Source organism: Selaginella moellendorffii, unplaced genomic scaffold (assembly GCF_000143415.4).
Source record: "Selaginella moellendorffii unplaced genomic scaffold, v1.0 SELMOscaffold_58, whole genome shotgun sequence".
NCBI lineage: Eukaryota > Viridiplantae > Streptophyta > Lycopodiopsida > Selaginellales > Selaginellaceae > Selaginella > Selaginella moellendorffii.
Genome location: NW_003314319.1, coordinates 733261 through 754596, shown reverse-complemented (window position 1 = coordinate 754596; position 21336 = coordinate 733261). Strand labels below are relative to the sequence as shown.

At 45.4% G+C, this 21336-nt stretch overlaps 7 protein-coding genes across 9 annotated transcripts; 4 read left to right on the top strand and 3 right to left on the bottom strand.

Annotated features, from left to right (window-relative positions):
- Positions 1–3015: 3015 nt before the first annotated feature.
- On the bottom strand, positions 3016–4939 carry LOC112351171 (probable disease resistance protein At1g15890). Its single transcript, XM_024688526.1, has 2 exons — positions 4616–4939; positions 3016–4579 (listed from the first exon to the last, which is right to left on the bottom strand). The coding sequence occupies exons 1-2, from the start codon at positions 4937–4939 to the stop codon at positions 4019–4021; spliced, it is 885 nt and encodes a 294-aa protein (XP_024544294.1). The 3' UTR covers positions 3016–4018.
- A 751-nt stretch (positions 4940–5690) lies between these two features.
- Positions 5691–6653, top strand: LOC112351144. Its single transcript, XM_024688474.1, has 5 exons — positions 5691–6078; positions 6137–6229; positions 6319–6421; positions 6472–6579; positions 6625–6653. The coding sequence occupies exons 1-5, from the start codon at positions 6076–6078 to the stop codon at positions 6651–6653; spliced, it is 336 nt and encodes a 111-aa protein (XP_024544242.1). The 5' UTR covers positions 5691–6075.
- Positions 6654–6849: 196 nt separating this feature from the next.
- LOC112351141 (voltage-dependent calcium channel type A subunit alpha-1-like) lies at positions 6850–7806 on the top strand. Its single transcript, XM_024688469.1, has 6 exons — positions 6850–6909; positions 6958–7055; positions 7104–7175; positions 7236–7302; positions 7356–7459; positions 7519–7806. The coding sequence occupies exons 2-6, from the start codon at positions 7032–7034 to the stop codon at positions 7681–7683; spliced, it is 432 nt and encodes a 143-aa protein (XP_024544237.1). The 5' UTR covers positions 6850–6909; positions 6958–7031; the 3' UTR covers positions 7684–7806.
- On the top strand, positions 7765–9063 carry LOC112351170 (sodium channel protein type 11 subunit alpha-like). Its single transcript, XM_024688525.1, has 5 exons — positions 7765–7927; positions 7984–8267; positions 8313–8557; positions 8607–8733; positions 8784–9063. Exons 1-5 carry the CDS (start codon positions 7765–7767, stop codon positions 8970–8972), a joined length of 1008 nt encoding a protein of 335 aa, XP_024544293.1. The 3' UTR covers positions 8973–9063.
- A 2316-nt stretch (positions 9064–11379) lies between these two features.
- On the top strand, positions 11380–11917 carry LOC112351143. Of its 2 annotated transcripts, XM_024688473.1 has the most exons (3): positions 11380–11428; positions 11499–11590; positions 11647–11917. In XM_024688473.1, exons 1-3 carry the CDS (start codon positions 11380–11382, stop codon positions 11893–11895), a joined length of 390 nt encoding a protein of 129 aa, XP_024544241.1. In that variant the 3' UTR covers positions 11896–11917. The 2 variants fall into 2 exon arrangements, with proteins under 2 accessions (XP_024544241.1, XP_024544239.1); XM_024688471.1 differs by having other exon boundaries at positions 11407–11590.
- On the bottom strand, positions 11885–15287 carry LOC112351138 (probable disease resistance protein At1g15890). The gene is made up of 3 exons (XM_024688463.1): positions 14970–15287; positions 14659–14916; positions 11885–14597 (listed from the first exon to the last, which is right to left on the bottom strand). The coding sequence occupies exons 1-3, from the start codon at positions 15248–15250 to the stop codon at positions 11981–11983; spliced, it is 3156 nt and encodes a 1051-aa protein (XP_024544231.1). The 5' UTR covers positions 15251–15287; the 3' UTR covers positions 11885–11980.
- Positions 15288–18706: 3419 nt separating this feature from the next.
- On the bottom strand, positions 18707–21270 carry LOC9655046 (65-kDa microtubule-associated protein 1). Of its 2 annotated transcripts, XM_024688670.1 has the most exons (13): positions 21118–21270; positions 20858–21055; positions 20547–20801; positions 20282–20491; positions 20079–20234; positions 19873–20032; positions 19671–19822; positions 19540–19627; positions 19407–19480; positions 19288–19362; positions 18952–19238; positions 18858–18895; positions 18707–18803 (listed from the first exon to the last, which is right to left on the bottom strand). In XM_024688670.1, exons 1-11 carry the CDS (start codon positions 21163–21165, stop codon positions 18954–18956), a joined length of 1701 nt encoding a protein of 566 aa, XP_024544438.1. In that variant the 5' UTR covers positions 21166–21270; the 3' UTR covers positions 18707–18803; positions 18858–18895; positions 18952–18953. The 2 variants fall into 2 exon arrangements, with proteins under 2 accessions (XP_024544438.1, XP_024544437.1); XM_024688669.1 differs by having other exon boundaries at positions 18707–18895.
- Positions 21271–21336: the final 66 nt, after the last annotated feature.

Below are 21336 nucleotides of genomic sequence, written 5' to 3'. Positions count from 1 at the left end.
AGTACAGTTGTTCCACCAATCATGATGGGGTATGGATTAGGCCGATTGCACTGAGTTCTGTATACTGAAGCATAGTTCCTCTGGAAGATGACTTGGTTTGGGCTTAAGGTTTCACCAACCTGGAAAGTACGAGAGATGTTGTTTGAACCCATAACATTCACCCGATTCACTTGATATGAGCAACTTGTATCATATATCTGAACCCTGACTGCACAAAAATCCACGCATCGCCCAACGACGGTGATTCCTTGCTGAAAGTCACTGTGAGATGCTACATAAGCTGCAGACTCCCCAGATCCCCACCCAACATTTCTATCGTAATTGTTGTAGATTGACACCTCAATCTTCTAACTTGTGACACATAGGAACAATGTCTGGGCATCCAGCTTGATGGAATACGAGCACTAAGTTGAAATATAAGCCAAAAAAAGTTGAAAAATGTTAGTTTGAATTTGTGAAGGATATGATAAAGAATTATTTACTGTCCCCGAAGCTGAGCAACCAGGACACATCAGGAGATTTGATCTTGAATTGTACATGCATGTTGTTGGAAAGAGGAAAAACTGCCGATTGAAGCCAATGGCAAAATCACTAGCGACGTTGAAACCGGGACACTTAGTGAGCACTTCACTTGAAAAACGGAAGAAGTACTCATTTTCCAACATTCCTTCGCCAGAAACCATCACCAAGCCTGGAACCATTCTTTGAGGGGAGACGTTTATAGTGATAATGCAGTAGTAACAAGGTGCCATGACTGTTGCAGAATTCCCTCCACAGAAAGAGCCTTTCAAGCCAGTGACTTGGGCAGAGTTGCCATTGAGATTTGAGAGCTTGACTGAAGCACTCTGTTCATTGCATCTGATACGAAGGCCGCTTGACAAATCATAAAACTCAATGGTGTAATTGCAAAGTTCTACAGCTGCAGATGGAAATAGTATGAGAGAAGAGCAAATCATGAACATAAGAAGAGTAATATCTTCTATTTTGAATTATTGTAATTTATCAAAATAGTTTGCCCCTATTTAACAGAGAGGGAGCAGGCATGCAGTTGGTAGAATATTCTTGTAACTGATCAAATTCATTTTAATACATTTTGTTATCATCCATCAATCAGTAAAAGTCAAGCCTACTAAAGCACTATACCCAACTCTTATTATCAAATTCAAGCCTACTACACTTCATTTTCTTTGAATCTTGGAGTGAATAACCAGCTCAGATTTTAAATAACAAAGTCAACTAGGTTTATCTCCACAAAACTTCCCATGAGACTTGCATCACAATCCTTCCTATGGCCCACAAATGAAAAGTTTTCTGCCTTCCTCACTTACAAAAGAAAATAAAATTGGTTTAACATCTAACACATTAGTGTTCCTTGCCTATGCCATTTAGATTCCTTCCCATGGATTTTATAGCCCACACTTAGTCACCACAAAAAATGTTCTAAGATCCTAAATTGATATAATAAAAAAAGTACAGTTATCCAGTATGTATTTTGCATATAATTTGTGTATGCTTACATCAATTCACAAGGCTTGTTTTAACCACCTAAGCTCTAGTCTAGGGAAAAGAAAACAAGCAAGAAGTACCTGATAAGCTACTCTCACAAACCCTTGGTGTGATCCCGAACTCCTCCAGTTCATCTTGAGATCATTGATTGTTGATGTGAGTTCTCCAAAAGCAAAGTACGATGCTAGTTCAGCCGTGCTGTACATACGTACCATGCTCCAACCGAATACTGATTGCCAAAACACCATGCAGAGATGCATTTCCACTAAACACTGCCAAGCTCGAGAAGAAACCCTAAGGGCTGTGGAATCATGTGTCGAAGATTACTACGGTCGAAAGATGCTGAACTGTGGAAAAATCCGTGCAAACTGAATCCCTTTTGTGCCCACAAACCCCAACCAGCAAAATCGAAGAACCAGATCAACCCTAGATACTGCATCAGCATGATTGCCCGCAGCTCTCATTCCTCACAAACCTGCTCCTCACCCCCAACATGTGCGATGTAGATAAAGAAATGCCGTTGCCGGTCCAAAGAGACAAAAGACGGAGCCCTTGTTGAATTTGTGATCTTGAAGCCATCTCCTGCTGCATGTTGCCCTAGAAACTGATCTGAAGCCACAATACTGCAAAAGATGAAAAGACTGAACCCTTGCTGTGAATCGTAAAGCCATCTCCTGATGCAGGTTACCCTAGACACTGGGAATCAAGTGCTAGAGCCGAAAGGATGTCCGCTCGCTGCAAGATCTGCCACCAAAAGAACAATGAAACCCTTGCTGTGAATCTTGAAGCCATCTCCTGATGCATGTTACCTTAGACACTGGGAATCGCAAGCCATGACGGTTTTCCCCTTCAGAGGCCACTGGGAATTATGAAGCTGTCCTGTTTCGTTCCCAACGTTTTGTGTTGCGTTGGTGTCTGAATCATTAGTATAAGAGTTGCCTCTCCAACCTGACGTTGATAAAAAACCACATTCTCACGATTTTGCTCCGTCTACATATCCACGCTAGTACTATCATCCTCGTGCAGCTTCCAAATATCGCCGATAGTTCTATCATAGATATTCTTCACATCTCGAAAGACCATGCAATCGTCCCTACTTAGAGGCATCCCGGGCTTCTGTAGCAACTACAATTTGTTGATGCTCCTTATAAACCTGTGCGGCACTGAAGCCTCTCCAAAGACGCTCTTCAACCCACTTGATCTTCTGCTTTGATAGTCGTGGAGCTACAGTGGCAGAGATAGGAGCTGTAACATGTTCTGGCCCGTGACATATCCTTCCTTGAGCATCATCGTGTTCCATACAACAATACATCCATTTGAAGACACAACACAAACATTTTGATGGAGAAGTTACACATGCATCCTCACTTGTTTGTTTCCCCACATTGCACTTTCCTCTTCCTACTTCCAGGACCTTGTTTTGGTTTTTCCGATGAGGTAGGTTCCCACTCATTCCCCCGATGATCATCAGGCCCAAAGAATTACGAGGCGATTGGTGTCACAAAGAGAGGCAAGTGCTCCCATTCAATATCAGGAGCTAGATTAAAGAACAAACACTCTAGATTTGGAAGACTGGCAGCCAAATCATCCTTGAATTCTGACTGTGCAATGTGTAGATTAGTAAGACCCAGATCTCTAAGAACTGTGAATGATCCATCCAGGTTGAACAAGTGGATACCACCGCAGTCAATGTCAAGTGTTTCTAGGCGGTGGGGCAACCATTCAAAGCTGTCATCACTATTTTCACTGTCTTCTACCCCATTGATGTAAAACTGTTAAAGCCTGAGTTCTTAAACATTAGCTTCAAGGGAGCTCTGCTGACGGACTCCACATCAATTTCACATGTTGTTAGGTTGATAAGTTGCCATCGTCCAACGACACTGGCAAAGTCGATGCTGTCTACCCATAAAACCAATGTTTCAATGCTCCAGTGTCCCCATGCTTTCTGGCACCTTCATTGTACCTCTAGATTTAAATGTCTTAGTTTACGTGAAATTCCAGTCAAATCCAAAACTGACGAGTCCTCTTTTGAACTAACGTTCAGCCCCAGCTCTTCCAAGTTGGAGAGCTGGGGCAATAATGCAATGTTACACTTCGTCGGCATCCACTGGGTAGTACCTTTTAGATATTTCCTTGAATGTCAAGCACTTGAAGGTTTTTCAGCTTGGATATGCTCTCTGGAATAAAACACATCTTAGAGCATCACCACAAGCTCAATACCTTGACACCTTGTATGTGATCGATAAAACTGTCATCCACATTAGAAAGTCCTTCACATTTATCCAGAAGTAAGACATCACGCACATGATTATCGGATAGCAAGCTGCTAACATTCTTTGAGATGAATGAGACTTTAGCAAATGTTGCATCCCGAATGCCAATTGTCCAGTCATATCCAAACAGGCATCCCTTCTCGTGCTCTTGCTGTGGACCGTACTTCCCTTTTAAGATTCTTATGCACAGTTTGCGTAGCATATCGTGTACGATTATACGATCATCGTCATCCCAAGACTTATTTATCTTTGACCAGGCATCTCCGTTCCAGTTCATTGACAATCGCTGTGGGTGAGAGTTCTGACCCAACCTCCATCCAACATTTCCTCAAGTCAGTGAACTCAATCTCCTCGTCTTCTGGGAATGCGGCCACATAAAGAAAGCACTCTTGCAGCTTTTCACCCTCATAGTTTCCCAGCTCGTCATAGCTGAACTTCAAGCGCTTGAACATCTGCTTCTCAACGTCTGGGTCATTGGACAAGTGCAACCTCTTATATCGTTCTTCCCACACATGTGGCCCTTCACTTCTGTGGACAGCCATGGCACTGCCAATCACTTCCAGGGCTAGAGGAAGTCCCTCACATTTTTGAGCTATTTCCTCGGCAAATCCCACAACATCAGGGTCACTGGGTTGTGGATCATGCACACCGAAGGCAAACTTCCAAAACATCTTTTTGCTTTCGTCCATTGATAGCTGATGCACAGGAAATGCCTTTGCATCCAGGCTGCGCAAAATGCCTTCCTTTCTGGTTGTCACCAGGATCCGGCCAGAGGATGGCCGTGCTATAAAATCCAGTTCCTTTGCCCAGCTTCAGTCCCAGACATCATCCAGTACCAGCAAGACACGGTTACCAGCAGCAACATCGCGTGCCAAGTGCTTCATGTCGTCAAGGGTTCCTCTGGCCCTCTCTTTCCTTTCACCCCATTCAAGAGCGTTGAGGAGCTGGGCCTTGAGATCGTCCTCCGAAGCATCTTTCTTCACAGTGATCCACACAATGTTGTCATGGAAATGCTCCCGCACCCTCCGGCCATTGTGCGCGCGGCTTGCGAGGGTGGTCTTTTCACACCCTCCCATTCCAAAGAGTCCAACCCACTTGCTAGGGGCTTCAGGATCCAAGAGGGCATTCACCATCTCATCCAGCAGTTCATGGCCTGGCATCAGGAACAACACGCCGTACATATTTTTTTGCAGGGCCTCTGTCTTGCGGGGAACTCCGTACGGCGCTTTTCTTCTTGTGGTGTCCTCGCCTTCCATGGCCTCCAGAATCAAAATGCGCGTCCCCATATCAATCAGCTCTCGACATCCTTTGCAGCTGGAGAAAAAGTTGTAAGAAAAGAAACGAAGAAACAACAGAAACAATAGAAAACTTACCGCGTTCTTGGCCTTCTTCGTTCCAACTCTACTCACGAGCGTGTTCTTCCGATTGATCCTCATTTCTCGATCCACCTCCCGTTGCCGTAATCCATCATGTAACGAAACACCACGAACTCTAGAAAAAGCGGCAAAAAGAAACGAAAGATGACCATTCGCAAGATCCTGGACGAGAATGCGGTACCTTGTTCAATACTACTGGCACGATCCTCACCTCATAAAAAACCCCGAGAGCAAACATGGTCGGATTCCAGGCACCGGCTTCACTGTTCGCATTCGCTCCAACAAATCCACATCAGTGCGCCGATCTTGGTCTTGCTCAATGCGCTTCTCCTGGCATGGCACACACACGCACCGCCGTGAAGGCCCATCAATCCAGTCCAGTGTTCAAACCATCGGGAGTTCGAATCCTGACAGCTACTAGCAACGGTCGCGGGTTTAACTCCATTGTCGCCGTGCTCCAGTGTGGATAAAATTCTTTAAAAGCGTTGTTCTCCTTTCTGAGGCCAAAAGCTTTTTGACTAAAAGTGACAATTAAATGGATATTCTTTCTCTATCTTGGTACATGGCGTAATCTAATCTACACACGAAGCCCTAGGGAAAGCTTGAGTGGCAAGCTATGAAGATCTCCCTCTACATCAGGGATGTCCTACAAAGAGGCATAATGTAGCTTAGCTAGTGATTGATCGAATACTTCTTCCACTGATCCCGTCCCGCAAGAAGATCACGATTTCATAGCTCCGCATCCGACATGGCTGCCTCCGATTCACGGCTTGAGCAAAGCAGCGCCGGATTGTGACCGAGCAGCGTCATCGTCTTCGTCTGCCGCATTGATTGCCGCACTGGATCAACTGGCCCGAGCGATTCCCGATTCCCGGGCAACCAAGAACTGGAAGAGGGCTTACACTGCGATCAAGAGGCTCATGGTAACTTTACTTCCTTCGACTTTGGAGAGTTCTTATGTTCTGTTTAAGATATAAGAAGAAAGGCGAGGCAGAGTGCTGTCGGGACTGGAGCTTGGAATTTGGAGCTTCTACAGCCCGTCACGCTTATACATTTCAGGCTTCTCTACAATCAGTACGTGGATAGAAGTTTACCATCCTTCCTGCTATGGTGGCAGGAGAGCCGAGTATATTCTTGTGTTTCTCATATGCTCCGTATGGCAGTGCTTGTCTTTCAAGCGATGGCGGGGTCTAGGCATGAACGATGGACACATGTGTGGAGTTTCAACATCGATTTCCTGGACGGGCTCATCACAGCGCTTTATACGTAATTGTTGTTTCCCTCTTCGAGGTTTCCCCTCACACTTGTGTTTGTAGGATTGAAATGGTGTTACGAATTTTGGCTCTTGGTTTTATCAGAGGTCGTCACTGCTACATGCGGAATCCATACAATAGGCTCGACTTTGTCATTGTTTTCGATTCCTGGTAATGTTGAGGTTTTGTATTTGATGGTCGTAAGTGTTTCACCAGCTCTTTGGGAGGTGCATAACTGCACATGATTTTTTCGCGTGGATAGCCGTGTTCCGCATGTTTCGGGGCCTGCTAGCGTTGAAGCACATCATATTTTTTGCCGATGTCATAGTATGGTTTGTAAATTTCTGATCTATGCATTGTTAACACTTTACAATAGACCATCATGGCGGCCGTGAAAAAGGGCGTTGGTCCTCTCCAAAACGTTATCCTTTCGACGTTTTTTCTGTTGGTTTTCTATTCTCTACTCGGCACGCAGTTCTTGCAAAACTCGTTGAATCAAAGGTAATCTCGATAGTTCTTATCACGTGAAATCAAAATCCTCCTGGGCAGGTGCTTTCGAACAGCGGACAAGCAACTTGCTTATCCCATGCGCTTTTGTGACTAAAAGCTGCTGGCGGCTACGTATGTCTACCTTTCAGAACTGTATGGTGAGTTTTTTCTATAAGCTCATTCCTTATCCATCTCTTTGTTTGTAGACATACGAGAATCCCAACCATGGAGCGACAACTTTTGATTATCTCTGGTATTCGCTGCTTACCATGTTTCAGGTTTGTGTCACTTCATAGCATCTTATCGCCTTAGCACACTTCAAAGTGGTCACTCTGCAGGTGATAACTTTGGAAGGATGGAGCCTCGTCATGCATGATGTGAAGGATGCTGAAGGGGAGCGAGCCAGTAAGGCGTTGACATTGTTTCTTTTATTGCTTACACAAGCCATTGCACCACAGATACTTACTTTATGACGTTAACTGTTCTGGGTACATATTTCCTGGCGAACGTTTTCATCGCCGGTATCAGTGGTGTATTTCTTCGTGTTCGATCAGAGCATCAGGTGCACACTTGTTTTTAATGACCGACTGATTTGGGTTAAGTTAAGCTGTTATTATCCAGGCTTTGCTGAGGAAAGCCCGTAGAACCTCGGTGTCCTTTTACGATGCAACGATGATGGCACAAGTGCTGAAAGACAATATCGTCAAAGCCGACTCGCACATGCCATGGTATAACCGCTTACTCGACAGGTCAAGAAAGGTGCAGCAGAATGTCGCGAGAGCATAAAATCGGACACGGACCTCCCGGCGGACTGCCCTTCAAGCCAGATCAATGAGAGTGCGGTCCAGTAGGTCTTTCAGTCGAAGTATGACGTTAGGAGTTCAAGCAGCGTTGACAGTTTCCGAAAAAAGCCGCGACATCGTCGAACATCCCAAGTTTCAGTGGGGAGTACTTCTCAGTGTCACCATTAACGTCGTGCTCTTATCGTCCCTCAAGTATGGGATGTCAAAACGGTTGCTGCATACGCTCGGTATTCATTTCACGACTTCCTTTCTATTCGTTCAGCATGATAAATTTTGTATGCAGACGGGTTGCAAGCAGTAATGCTTTTTGCTTTCAGCGGGGAACTTCTGCTGCGCTTTCTAGCATACGGTCCTGGCGATTTTCTTGACGATGGTGAGTTCTTTGTTTTCATGTTGTCTTCTGGTCTGATCCTGAAATTTTCAAGAATGAATACTTTGGACTTGATAGTTTTTTTGACATCTATTGTGGCACTCAGTTCTCATTCGTTTCCAAATTTAACATCCATAAGAATTAAGCGGTGGTTTTACTCTTCGAAGAAGTATGTTGCAAAATATCCCAGTGTAGTGGTGAGTTGCTGCATTCACTTTGATTGATTTTAATACGTGATGCAGGCTACTTGCATGGAAAGTGTTGGCTCTTTGGCGGGGGTTTTTTTCTTTTTCCTTCTGGTTATCATAGTAATCTCTATCATCAGCATGGAATTGTACAGTGGGCAGTATTACAGCTTTCCTGAAGAGTATCCGCGAGGAAATCATGATTCCATACTGGAAGCCATGCTCGTCTGGTTTACAGTAACCATGGCTGAATCCTGGGTAAACCAAATGTGGAATTCCCTGCGACCTGGAGTTCAATACAAGTAAGCAGCCACTCACGTATCTCTAGTATTGACGCATTCGTGTTTGCAGCGTAGTGGCGCCGTTTCTATACGTCTTTTACTTCGTCGTGACAGTTTACGTCGTTATGAATCTTATCATTGCTGTCTTGCTCGAGAGAAACGAGCTTACTGACAACCAGAAGAAGCGAATCCAACGGGTGAGTAAGGTAAAAAATGAGAACTGCATCTAAGAACTATTTTCTTTCAGATGGAGCACATGAAGTTAATCAGGAGAATGCAAAGTCAGGCACTCACAAGAAGCAGAAGCTGGGTTGTGGGTGCGGTAGAAGAAATGAAAGGTTTGCGACGGATGACAACTCGCATGTTAAACGTCAAAGATCACGTAAGACCGGGCCAAGAGAGAAGGGGTCCCAGGGTCGTCAACGCCCGGCAGTAACTGCTGCTAAGTCTGATGGGGGTACTACTGGATCCGCTTTAGAGGCCCCATCGTCGGTCGTTCCAGCTGCAGAGTTTTCTGAAGCACCGCCGTCGCGCCACAGGCGTTCTTCCCAAGTTTTACAGGTTTCTGGTTTTCTCTAATATCGGTGAAAGGAGGGGTTCAAGGACCGCACTTCAAGATGCCGTGATAACTCTCGACAAGATTCTCAGCAGTCCAAAAATTGGCAGAAATCTAAGCAGGGCCTCTAGCAACAGGAAATCTTTCCAGCTTGCGGAGTACGAAGAGCTCGAGAGAACTCTTACAACCATACAGAGACCGTGGTACTTGCGAGAAGGGTCGCTTCTTCTATTTGGAGAGGGCAACACGATAAGGATCCTGTCTAGGAAGATCATCGGCAGTAAACCGTACTTGTGGTTTGTGATAGTTTGGATAGTCATCAATACTTGGCTCGTAGTTGAGATGGGAGATGATGGAGAGCCGATAATTGTCCCCGATTTCATCTGTAGTCTGCATAAGATCAACTTTGTGGTAAGCACATGCTTATCTTATTTTGCCTGACATTGTACATTGTTTTGAAGCAGGTCTTTTTGCTAGACTGTTTGATGAAGATCGTTGCACAGGGACTTATTTTTGCGCCAGACGCATACCTGAGTGACTGGTACAACATCTTGGACTTGTTTATTCTCGTCACCAATGCGCTTATTCTTCTGAAGTATAACGCTGAGGGTGAAACTTCCATACCAACCGTCGGTGCGTTTACTTCTCTTTGGCCATTTCGTTTCGTGGTTCGGTTTACAGGACTGAGGTCATTATTATCAAATCTTTTTCGGACTATTCCAGCAATTGTGTCGGTTATTCTCTTCACATTTTCAATTCTCCTGATATTTGGAACCATCGGGCTGCAGCAGTTTCGGGGAACTTCTCTGGAAATGCAATGACCCGACAATCACGCACCGAGCATATTGTACCGGCCTCTATGTTAATGACATCGGCATCCTTGCTCCACGAGCCTGGGTTAATAACGTTTTCCACTTCGACAACATTCAGAATGCCCTGCTCAGTATGTTCGTCTGCTCCACTTTCGAGAACTGGCTGATGCACTTCATGTATCCTGTCATGGACATCACTAGGGAAGACCACCAGCCTGTTCGGAACGCGAGTCCTGTCAACGCCTTGTTTTTCGTGGCATTCTGCTGTATCGGGGGATTTTATATCGTCAGAGTTTTCATCGGGGTGTTTATCAACGAGTTTGGAAAAAATTCTGGAGCAGTTCTTCTCACAGAGAGGCAGAAGCTGCGGAGGGACATGAACCGTATCATCCAGAAAACTTATGCTATTCCGCTGGCTCGACGACCAAGCAATCCCATCCGGGGGATGTGCTTCTACTTGATTCGTAATCCGACATATCAAAAGTGCATGATCCTCGCACTCCTTGGCTACCCCGGGCTACTTGCGACTAACTATGCTGGGCAGTCGGCAGTTGTTTCGGACCGGCGTCAGATGGCTCACTGTGCGATTACAACATATTTCCTGCTTATCCGTGATGAAGTTCCTTGGTGACGACGTACCTCATTCATCTTTTTCTCGATTGTTTTTTGTTTGACCACCTGGTTTTTCCTTTCTCCAGTGGAAGGTCTATAAGAACGAGGTTGCACGGCAGATGGAGTTTGGACTCTCCATAATGGCCGCCATTGGTCTCATGGGAAAGAAGGGAACGGTGAAGGGCTATGTCGGCCGCACTGCCTACATTGCTCAAGTTTTCTGCATCATTCCTCACGTAGCGAGAGCACAGGTTATTATGCGAACAATGTTCATCTGTTTGCCAACTGTAGCTGAGATACTCGCTCTTCTCGCAATTTTCATGTATATGTTCGCGGGGATGGCGTTCCAACTCTTCAGTGCAATGAAGGAAGGGACCTGCATTGGCCCGTCTGTCAACTTTCGCACTTTCGTCAATGCTTTCATCCCGGTGTTTCAGGTAAAGGCTTGGCTTTTCTATCACTTTCAGTTTTGCTTTTCTTTTACAGGATACAAATCTTGATAACTGGTCTTGTGTTATGATGGATACCACAATTGATGCACCCGCCTGCACCAACGGTAAAACACTACTCGGCGATGATTGTGGCTATCCAGAGGGCCGAAGTATCTTCGCCTTCTTGGTCTTGGTCGGGAGTCACATATTCATGAACTTGTTTGTGGCTGTCATACTGGATGCTGTTTCGGCCTTGTGAACGAGAACTCTAGTCATGCCGGAGCACCTGTTAGCATATCGAAACTTGTGGAGCCAAGAACCATTCGATCCCAAGTAAGCCACTTACTTACGTTCAAGTCCTTGTGGAACTAACTTTACAATCGTCCAGTGCTACGGGATACATTGGCATGCACAAACTCCGACGATTTGTAAATGCCCTCGGGGATCCGTTGGGCCGGCACTACAAATACACGACCCAATGGTTTGGCGTGTTCCTCTCAATCGCTCTTTGTCTCTCACTCGTTTTTTTCTTTGTTCTGACATGAGAATAGAGTACGAGGTGATGAGTTTTCGAGTTCCAAACAAAGGAGTCCCTTTCAAGGAGCTGCTGGAAACGCTGACGCTGTATAAGATCGGACCAACTGTAAGTAGCTGCTATTCCAAGCTTTTGATACTAACGTTTGGCTCGGATTAACGCAGGGGTTGCCTCTCACTCTGCGCATCGAGCGTGCGAAGCGGATCCAGGCCGTGTACGTCCAGGGCGCTGCAACGAAAATGCAGGCTCTCGTGAGAGGTTTCCTGGCGAGGATAAGAGCCGGCAAAGGTGGTGCTGCTGTGCGCAAAACCGAGGTAGCAGCTGAACAAGAATTGGAATTGACAAGGAGCAAACCCGAGGTGCTAGAGGTTGCCAGGGACGTGAGAGGCGAAGCTCTCCTGGTGGAAGAGTAGCGGTGCGGTCGCAGTTTTGTATATATTGATTTAGAGGAGAAATATGTCAAACAACAGACGTTCGAATACCAAAACGCTTTGGAAATTAAAACTTACGTATCTCGAGTTTGGGGCGGTCCTCAAGCCAAGGTGGAAATTTCATGTCTTTCGGGCAGGATAGCGATTCCAGCCTGGGAAATGCGGCCTCGCTGTGATTGTGGGACCACAGTGCATCGTTATGTAAAATGTTAAGACGTTTCAAACCTGGCAGTGATGCAATGGACGATGGAACGATACTCTCATGACACCTCAACCACACGGTATCTATATCAGCCATTTGATCTGATGGCTCAAAGAAATCATTTTGCATCTTCTTGCTCGATACTAAAATATCTTTAACCTGAAGTGATGAACTCTCGGTTGGCAACAACAGTCTCTTTATGCAACCCTTTAATGTCAGATACTCGAGGCGATTGGGGAGCTGTGCCACAAAGAGAGGCAAGTGCTCCCATTCAATATCAGGAGCTAGCTCAAACTCCAACTTATTCAGATTTGTAAGACTGGCAGCCAAATCATCCTTGAATTCTGACTGTGCAATGTGTAGATTCGTAAGACGCAGATCTCCAAGATGTGGGAATGATCCATCCAGGTTGAACAAGTGGATACCACCGCAGTCAATGTCAAGTGTTTCTAGGCGATGGGGCAACAAAGATAGGTTTATAATATCACGGATGCGTAAATATCGTAGTTGCAACCATTCAACGCTTTCACCATTATTTTCACTGTCTTCTACCCGAGTGATGGATAAACGTCGAAGCCTGATTGATTTCTTAAACATTCGCTTCCAGGGAGCTCTACTAACGGATAACACAGAAATTTCACATGTTCTTAGGTTGACAAGTTCCCATAGCCCAACGACACTGGTAAAGTCGATGGTCTTTGCATGTAAAACCAATGTTTCAATGTGCTCCAGTTTCCCCATGCTTTCTGGCACCTTCATTGTACCCTGTCTTATTCTTAGCTTTAGAATTCTTAGTTTACGCGAAATTCCAGTGAAATCCACAACTGATGAGTCCTCTTTTGAATCAACCTTCAGCACCAGCTCTTCCAAGTTGGAGAGCTGGGGCAGTAATGCAATGTTACACTCAAGATATTCAGTACACTTTAGATATTTCAGTGATGTCAGGCTGAAAAGCGCATCTGGTAGTTGACTCACTTTTGTTCGTCGAATGTCAAGCACTTGAAGGTTTTTCAGCTTGGATATGCTCTCTGGAATAAAATGGATCATATAGCATTCCAGCAAGCTCAATACCTTGACACCTTGTATGTGATCGATAAGACTGTCATCCACATTAGAAAGTCCTATAGAGTGAGCAATAAGCAAGGCATCTCGCACATGATTATCGGATAGAAAGCTGCCAACATTCTTTGAGATGAGTGAGACTTTAGCAAATGTTGCATCCTGAATGCCACTTGTCCACTCATATCCAAACAGGCATCCCTTCTCGTGCTCTTGCTGTGGGCTGTACTTCCCTTTTAAGATTCTTATGCACAGTTTGCGTAGCATATCGTGTACTGTTATATAACCAGGAGCTTCTTCATCCCTCCAAGACTTAGATATCTTCACCAGGCATCTCCGTTCCAGTTCATTGACAATCGCTGTGGGTGAGAGTTCTGACCCAACCTCCATCCAACAGTTCCTCAACTCAGTAAACCCAATCCACCTATCTTCTGGGAATGCGGCCACATAGAGAAAGCACTCTTGCAGCTTTTCACCCTCATAGTTTCCCAGCTCGTCATAGCTGAACTTCAAGCGCTTGAACATCTGCTTCTCAACGTCTGGATCATTGGACAAGTGCAACCTTTTATATCGTTCTTCCCACACATGTGGCCCTTCACTTCTGTGGACAGCCATGGCACTGCCAATCACTTCCAGAGCGAGAGGAAGTCCCTCACATTTTCGAGCTATTTTCTTGGCAAGTCCCACAACATCAGGGTCACTGGGTTGTGGATCATGCACACCGAAGGCAAACTTCCAAAACATCTTTTTGCTTTCGTCCATTGATAGCTGATGCACAGGAAATGCCTTTGCATCCAGGCTGCGCAAAATGCCTTCCTTTCTGGTTGTTACCAGGATCCGGCCAGAGGATGGCCGTGCTATAAAATCCAGTTCCTTTGCCCAGCTCCAGTCCCACACATCATCCAGTACCAGCAAGACACGGCTACCACCAGCAACATCGCGTGCCAAGTGCTGCATGTCGTCAAGGCTTCGTTTGGCCCTCTCTTTCAATTCACCCCATTCAAGAGCGTTGAGGAGCTGGGCCTTGAGATCGTCCTCCGAAGCATCTTTCTTCACAGTGATCCACACAATGTTGTCATGGAAATGCTGGCGCACCCTCGGGTCATTGTGCGCGCAGCTTGCGAGGGTGGTCTTTCCACACCCTCCCATTCCCAACAGTCCAACCCATTTGCTACGGGCTTCAGGATCCAAGAGGGCATTCACTACCTCATCCAGTAGTTCATGGTCCCCAAACATGGCATCAGGAACAACACGCCGTACATATTTTTTTGCAGGGCCTCTGTCTTGCGGGAAACTCCGTACGGCGAAGCTAGTGCTCGGCTGTATCACTCTCAACTCTTCTCGCTCGTACCTTTCAGTTATCGGAAGGAGATCGCCCTCGTAGCTGTGAATGAGCTCCGAGATCTCGCCATAACGCTTCTCCCTGTGAAACATCCATAGATCATTTAGCTGTACTGTTAAAGCTCTCAAGTGTATATGCTTACTGTGATCCCAGCAGTGCTTGCGCCTTGTCGTTCCATTTTGTGACAAGATCAAGACACTCCTCGGCTCCATCAGAGTAGCGGAACTCTGGATTCCGGTGCTTGTGAGTATGAAACTTATTAAGCATGGCCTGGATGCTGGTCGCCCTCTTTGCCAGCTTCGCAATGTCCACATTCAGCTCGTGCCCGTGACTTTCGATCTGCGACAGGAGATCCTGGTAGGAGCTTATGCACTCCATGATCTTGCCACTCCGCTTGTACCTATAGGGAGAAATAAATTCAGCCTTCTTGCACAAAAATGCTGCACAACATACCGTCTAACGGGGCTCCAGATCCTGTTGTTGCGTGACCCTAAGAGTTCTTGCGCCCTGCCATTCCATGTCCTGACACGCTCCAAGCATTCCTCGGCCGCTTCAGAGAACATAAAGCCAGGTCCATTTCGCTCCTTGTGCTCACTGAAAGCTTTGATCTTGGCCTGGATGTGGGGTGCCATGGCATTCTCCAGCCTTTCAATGTTGGCATTGCAGTCCCATACCTTCTTGGCAGCGTCCAGACCCAAGACACACAGCGGGCTCACCAAGCCGCTCACCTCCATGATGAAAAAATCCTGTCCGCTTCAGCTAAAATGCTACAGTTCTTACGTCGTCACGTGGTCTCCAGGTTGGCAGTCAGGTACCAGAGTCTCTTGGACCCGCTGGAGCAAATGTCCTTGTCCTGGACACTTCCAGAGGTTCTAAACAAGGATGCAGTTCCCCCGGCAAGCGTAGTCTCCATAGCCCCGGTCCAGGTCGATGGGACCTTGGAAGCTCACCGTGCACTGGAGATCATCCAGGGTCAGATGCGCGATGGTCACGTTGTCCACGAAGAACTCCACTCCCCGGTACTTTGCAACGTGCTGCGAGTGTGGATCTGGAGAATGCGAGGCTGCAGCCGTCTTTGTAAGGTGGCCCGATGTCTTTCTTGCAGCCTGCAACAGGGAAGATGTTGTAGCCTGGGATGAAGAGCGCGTAGCCGCTTTTGGTGAAGCATTCCTGCAGATCAGCTGTTAGTGAAGAGAGCTGCGAGCTCAAAAGATGTGCTTACCTGAGAAGGCAGAGAAAAGAGACGAGAAGGACAGGAAGAAGCTAGCCCCGGCCATGCTTTGGTCCTTGCCCGCTGCCAAGGTATGGAGTCCTTTTAAAAGCGTTGTTTCGGTACATAGCATGTCAAGCAGTGGTCGACAAACGCCTCCATATAAAAACCTGGAACTTTTTTAAAACTCTTGGGCAGATCAAACCATGAAGGATCTACGGCCCGGGAAAAAAATCATGTATAAGGATTTAACTTTGGTTATTTGATATCAAAAGGATTTTATCTTGGGTATTTTAATAAGAAAAAGATTTTTTTGTTAACCCATATTAATTAATTGAAATATAAGTACATTTAACTTAGTATTAAAGATGTTAGTAAAATATACTACATACCACCTGTCAGCGGAGTAGGTAGGTCATTTTCCGGAGCGAGAGCCCACTCGGGTGAGACACTGCGTGCTACTTAATTAAACATGGTAGAATGCTAAAATTACCTCCAGGTAAAAAGAAGTGTCCTTTAGCTACTGATCTTGCTTTTGGGAGGCAATTAACTCTAAATTTTTGGAAGGTTGTTGTGCAAACAGAGATTGAGAATGATATTGAGGAACTAGATGGTGATGCAGCATCAGGGCATTTTAAGGAGCATTAGAAGCAAAGCTACTGTTAGTTAGAATTTGATGTGACTGAAGGCACAATGTTTTGCAGGATTTGCAAGGGAAATCCACGAACTAAGAATATTTTTGGCAAACAAGGTAGTAGTAATTTTCGAAAAAGTGCCTTACGCAGTCATGCTAACTCTGAAGATCACAAGGAGTCTGTATTTGCTAAGGACGTGCGTCGTGGGAAGTAACAATCAATTTTAAAAGTTACAATTAAGCATCTACACCATACTGAACAAGGGGTGTTTGTGTTATTTCGTTCTGCTTATTATATTGCAAAAGGATTTGCTCCATTCACTCGTTTTCTAGAGTTGATTGAACTTCATCGACTTAATGGGATGAACATTCCAAGATATTACGATAGTGACAAAGGTTGTTCACGACTGATAACTTCTATTAACAAGGTATGTTTATGAGACCATGTTAATTGATTCTAATATGGTTCATGTTTCACTTCAGGTTATGGTTAAAAATATTTTACAAAAAGTCAGGGAAAGTCTTTATTTTGGATTGATGGTGGATGAATTAGTTTTCTTACGATTTGATCTATTTTCAGCACTATTTTTTATGTGACTTACATCGAATGTGGTTGTGTGAAGACAAGCTACTTGGGGATTGTCAACATTGGTGATAGTGGTGCAGCAAGTATCTTTAACTGCATTAGTGATATGCTTAAGCAGTGGAACTTAGATATGCAGCGGTTCATAGGTTTTGGTTCAGATGGATGTAATGTTATGGCTGGTAGCAGGACAGGGGTAGCAACTAGGCTAAAGGAGATTAATCCCTTCTTAAGTAGTGTTCATTGTATGGCACATTGAGCCAATTTATGTGTGGAAGATGCTTATGGGGATGGAGAATGTGCTACACAATGCATGACGATTGATAAACTAGTGAATAAGGTAGCAGCTTACTTCAGCAAAAGCTTGAAAAGGTTGGCTCAGTTGATGGAAATTGAGATGGAACACGATCATGCCAAGCTTAAGCTGTAGTGCATACAGGATACGAGATGGCTAAGTCGTGGAGGGGCTTTTCCTAAGCTTTGCAAATGTTTGGAGCCAATAGCTGAGCTTTTCAAACGAAGTGGCAAGCTGCAACTTTACAACAAGCTGAGAACTCTCAAGAACAAGTATGTCTTGCATTTTTTGGCTGATATTTTACAGGTGATGAGTAGTCTCAATCAGAAATTCCAAGAGAAGCTAATCGACATCACCATGGTTGGACCCTTGTGCCGAGAGACTATTGTGAAGCTGAACAAATATTACATTAGTGATGAGATTGATTTGAATGGTAATCCCATGGATAACAAATCATATCCATGCATCCCTGATGGTGGTAGTAAGGATGGCTTCCTCCATGCTTTGAGAGTTTCAGTTAAAGGAGATGCTTACAAAACTATGCAATTGATCCGATCAGAAGATGGAAGTGATCTTCAAGAAGCTATGCAGTTTCAAATCTCCTTTACTTTTGCTCTCATTGCAAATATTAGACAACGACTACAAGACACAGGGATACTCTCCAAGATGCAGGTTCTAGCTCCGGTTAATTTGCCAATCCTTGTCAAGGAAAACAAATAATTTGGGATTACAGAGGCAAGGGAGCTTGCAAAATTTTATGGAAGGCATTTAGAGGTGGATGGAGTTCTTGTTAAAGGCATTGTGGATCCTTCAGCCTTCATGGAAGAGTATTTGACTTGGAAGCTACTTGCCTCAAAGGAATGGAAAGGACGAAATTTTATTGATATGTGGAGCATCATACATAGTCAAACAGGTTGGGCAGAGAGCTTTCCAAACTTGCTTCGAGTTGGTGAAATTGGGATGGTGCAGTGTGTTAGCATTGCAAGTTGCGAGTGAGGTTTTAGCAGAATAAACTTGATCAAGAACAAATACAGAAATCAAATGAGTATTGAAACAATTGATCCTCTCGTAAGGATTTCAGTTGAAGGTCTTGAAATTCAGAAGTTTAACTTTGATGAAGTTGTGGACCAAAAGTGCACACTATCGACAAATTTTCTCACAGTTGTAAGCTTGTTTAACCTTATGTTTTTATTAATAAAAGGATTTTTACTTGAGAAAATTTTGATTAGAAGGTTTAATCCTGGGAATTTTGAAAAATCCTTGGAGGTTAAACTCTGAGGAGGATTTTTGCTTTGGAAGGTGAAAGGGTTTGTCAAACGCTGATGTCAAGCTTGCGAGCCTTTGAATCATTTGAGAGCATCACCTGTGTGAAACTTGTCTGCGTCAATTCTCGACAGCAGAAGCTCCGCAAAGAATTTAAAGTTCCAAGTGTAAGCAAACCAAGACTTGTATGTACCTTGAATGTAACTTAACACGAAACAATTAGTTCGATGCTTTACACCAATCAAAGCTTTGAACAAATAGCACACGCTCCTACGCTTTCCCAATACACAAAACACGGAGCACTGGAGAAAGGATACGCGATTACCCTTGATAGCAAAGAAACAAACTCTACTTACAGTATAAACCCCGCTTATCGTCCTAATTTTCAAAACCGCTGTGGCCACCACAGGCAAAACATCACGCAAGGGTCCATTCTAACAAAAACCTGACCTTCATGCTGCAACAGGAGAATCCGGAGCTGATCCAATTGAAGAAGCTTCGGGATCCTTAGGCAAGGCAACGTAATTCATCATCGGAGAGTAGCGTTTCACCCGGCTACCCTTTTGAGGACCCTGATTGCTAGCCTTAGGTGCGGGTAAGGGCTCAGGGACTATCGAAAGTCGTCGGTTTGCATTGTTTCCACTCACGCGAAGTCCCACCTGTCCCTTTTTGGACGGCTTTGTGCCGTAGAGCAGTTCCTGCTCAGTTTGCAGTTGCTCCTGCATTCTCTTCTCCTCCTGCATTTAGCCAGTTAACGTCTTAACAGGCACTAAACTGCAGAGTTACCCTCAGTCGGCGCTTTTCTTCTTCTTTCTCTCGTCGTAGCAAGCTATATTCTTCTAGAATTGCCAGTAGAGAAATCTGCAAAGCACTTTCAGAAGCGTCTACGAAAATCACTTACGTACCCCGTTATATAAGAAGGGCCTGCCTCTTTCGTCCTCCCAAGACCGCGTTTTGGACTTCAATGATTCAAGAAGATCTGCAAACGGGTTGTGAAAACTGAGAAAAGGAAATAGCAAACGAAGAATTCAAACGCACTGGGGAGTTTGGCCACGATGACACGAGCTCTTTCTGCACGTTTTAGACTCAAATGTGCTCCTCTGGTTGCATTGAAGCGGCTTTCATCCTACAATCGAAAATGAATAAGTGAAATAGCGTAACGCTCATACCTTATTGTATTCTTCAAGCCAACTTTCTTCTTCACATGCACTAATCCATCGTTCCATTCTTTCCATTATATCTTGTCTACCGAGTGATTCTTCCTTCGCCTCCGCGATACTACTTTCGATTGTAGCAAGTAGCTCCGACAAGTCCACTATCCCTGTGCACACGACACATCAGCCAAGAAATGTAAACAGAATAAATTTATACCTGACTCCAGTAACCTTGCCACTTTTTCTTGAGTTAGATTTGGATCACAGTCCAGGTGAGCCATGTTGCAAGTTTCTTCTAACTCTCCCTGCTTCTTCAGCACAAGTTCCTTCATTCTGCTTACTTTCAACTGATTTAGCCTAACCACCTCCTTTTCGGCCTGTACAAGCGAAGTATCAGAAAGAACAAAACGCATGAGAAAGAACCTGTGCGATGGTTTTCAAAGTAAGAGAAGTAGGCTCCGCTAGATCGTGCTCTGGTGCCGCAAGATTGCGGATGATATTTCGAAATGGTTGCCTTTCTTCGAAAGGTGTATCCATTAGATTCCACAGCTCGCGTAAGAGAGCAACAAGATTGTGAATCTGCAATGAAACTAACGCGTCATTGTCAAAAGGTAAACCGTTATCACCTTTTGCAGTCTTTCACTTTTCTCGTTCTCCATGTCCTCGATCGCCTTGCCTAATTTCTCTAGCGTCTCATCGCTAATACTTCTGCTCTGGCCTGGATCACAAAGGCTCGGATGCACTTCCTTGACAGCCTCGGTGTAGTCTATCCCCAAAAGGACGCAATATCCCTGCAGAACCTCGAGAAGCTCTGAGACTTTGTGAAGCCGGCTACTCTGGAAAAGCCGCTTGTAAGAAAAAAGAATGCCAACCGTGCCAATACAAACCAACCTTTTCATCCTGAAGCTCTTGAAGCTGGCAATGGTACTCATGCAGCTTTCTCAGCGATAAATCTTTCCAACAAAGAGCTCCATTCTCGGCCTCTTGCAATGTCCCCGGCGATATCTCCCGAGAGAGCCTTTGTATCTGGCATTGGACGTCCTCAAATTGCTTCAGCCGCTCCTCTTTCCTCAGACGTAAGCATTCTAACTGAGGTGAGACGGACAAGAGCTGCTCTCGCAGAGTAGTGCCCGACCTCTTCTCTAACTGAAAGGAAGAACAACGGGCATTAGAAAAGCTGAGATGGATCAAACAACGCGTACCATGCAAGGGCGATCACCCAGGAGTGACAGGAGCGACGCGAGCTCCGACTCGGAATCCGCCAGCAGCTGGTGCAGCCGAGCCCTCGCGCAATTCGCTTGATCCACCTTTCGCCGGTACACATCCAGGCATTCTTGCTCCAGCTGGAGCAGCATTCTGTCCCTCTCCTCGTCGCTCTCCCCCATCTCCTCCCAGATGGTCTGCGCGCGGCCGATCCACCGCGATCGTGAGAAACTCCAGAGGCAATATTCCGCGAGGTTACCTGGAGCTCCCGCAGCAGCGATCGGCAAGTCGTGTCCTCGCCTTCCATGGCCTCCAGAATCAAAATGCGAGTCCCCAGATCACTCAAAACAATCAAGAATCCTCCGCGAGAACGCTGCCGCCCTCGCCATCGCCGCGATCTAGCATATCCACCCACAACCCTCCTCCAACCTAAAACCACAATGGCGGGGGTTTTATTTTTACCGCCTGCCACGTGTTA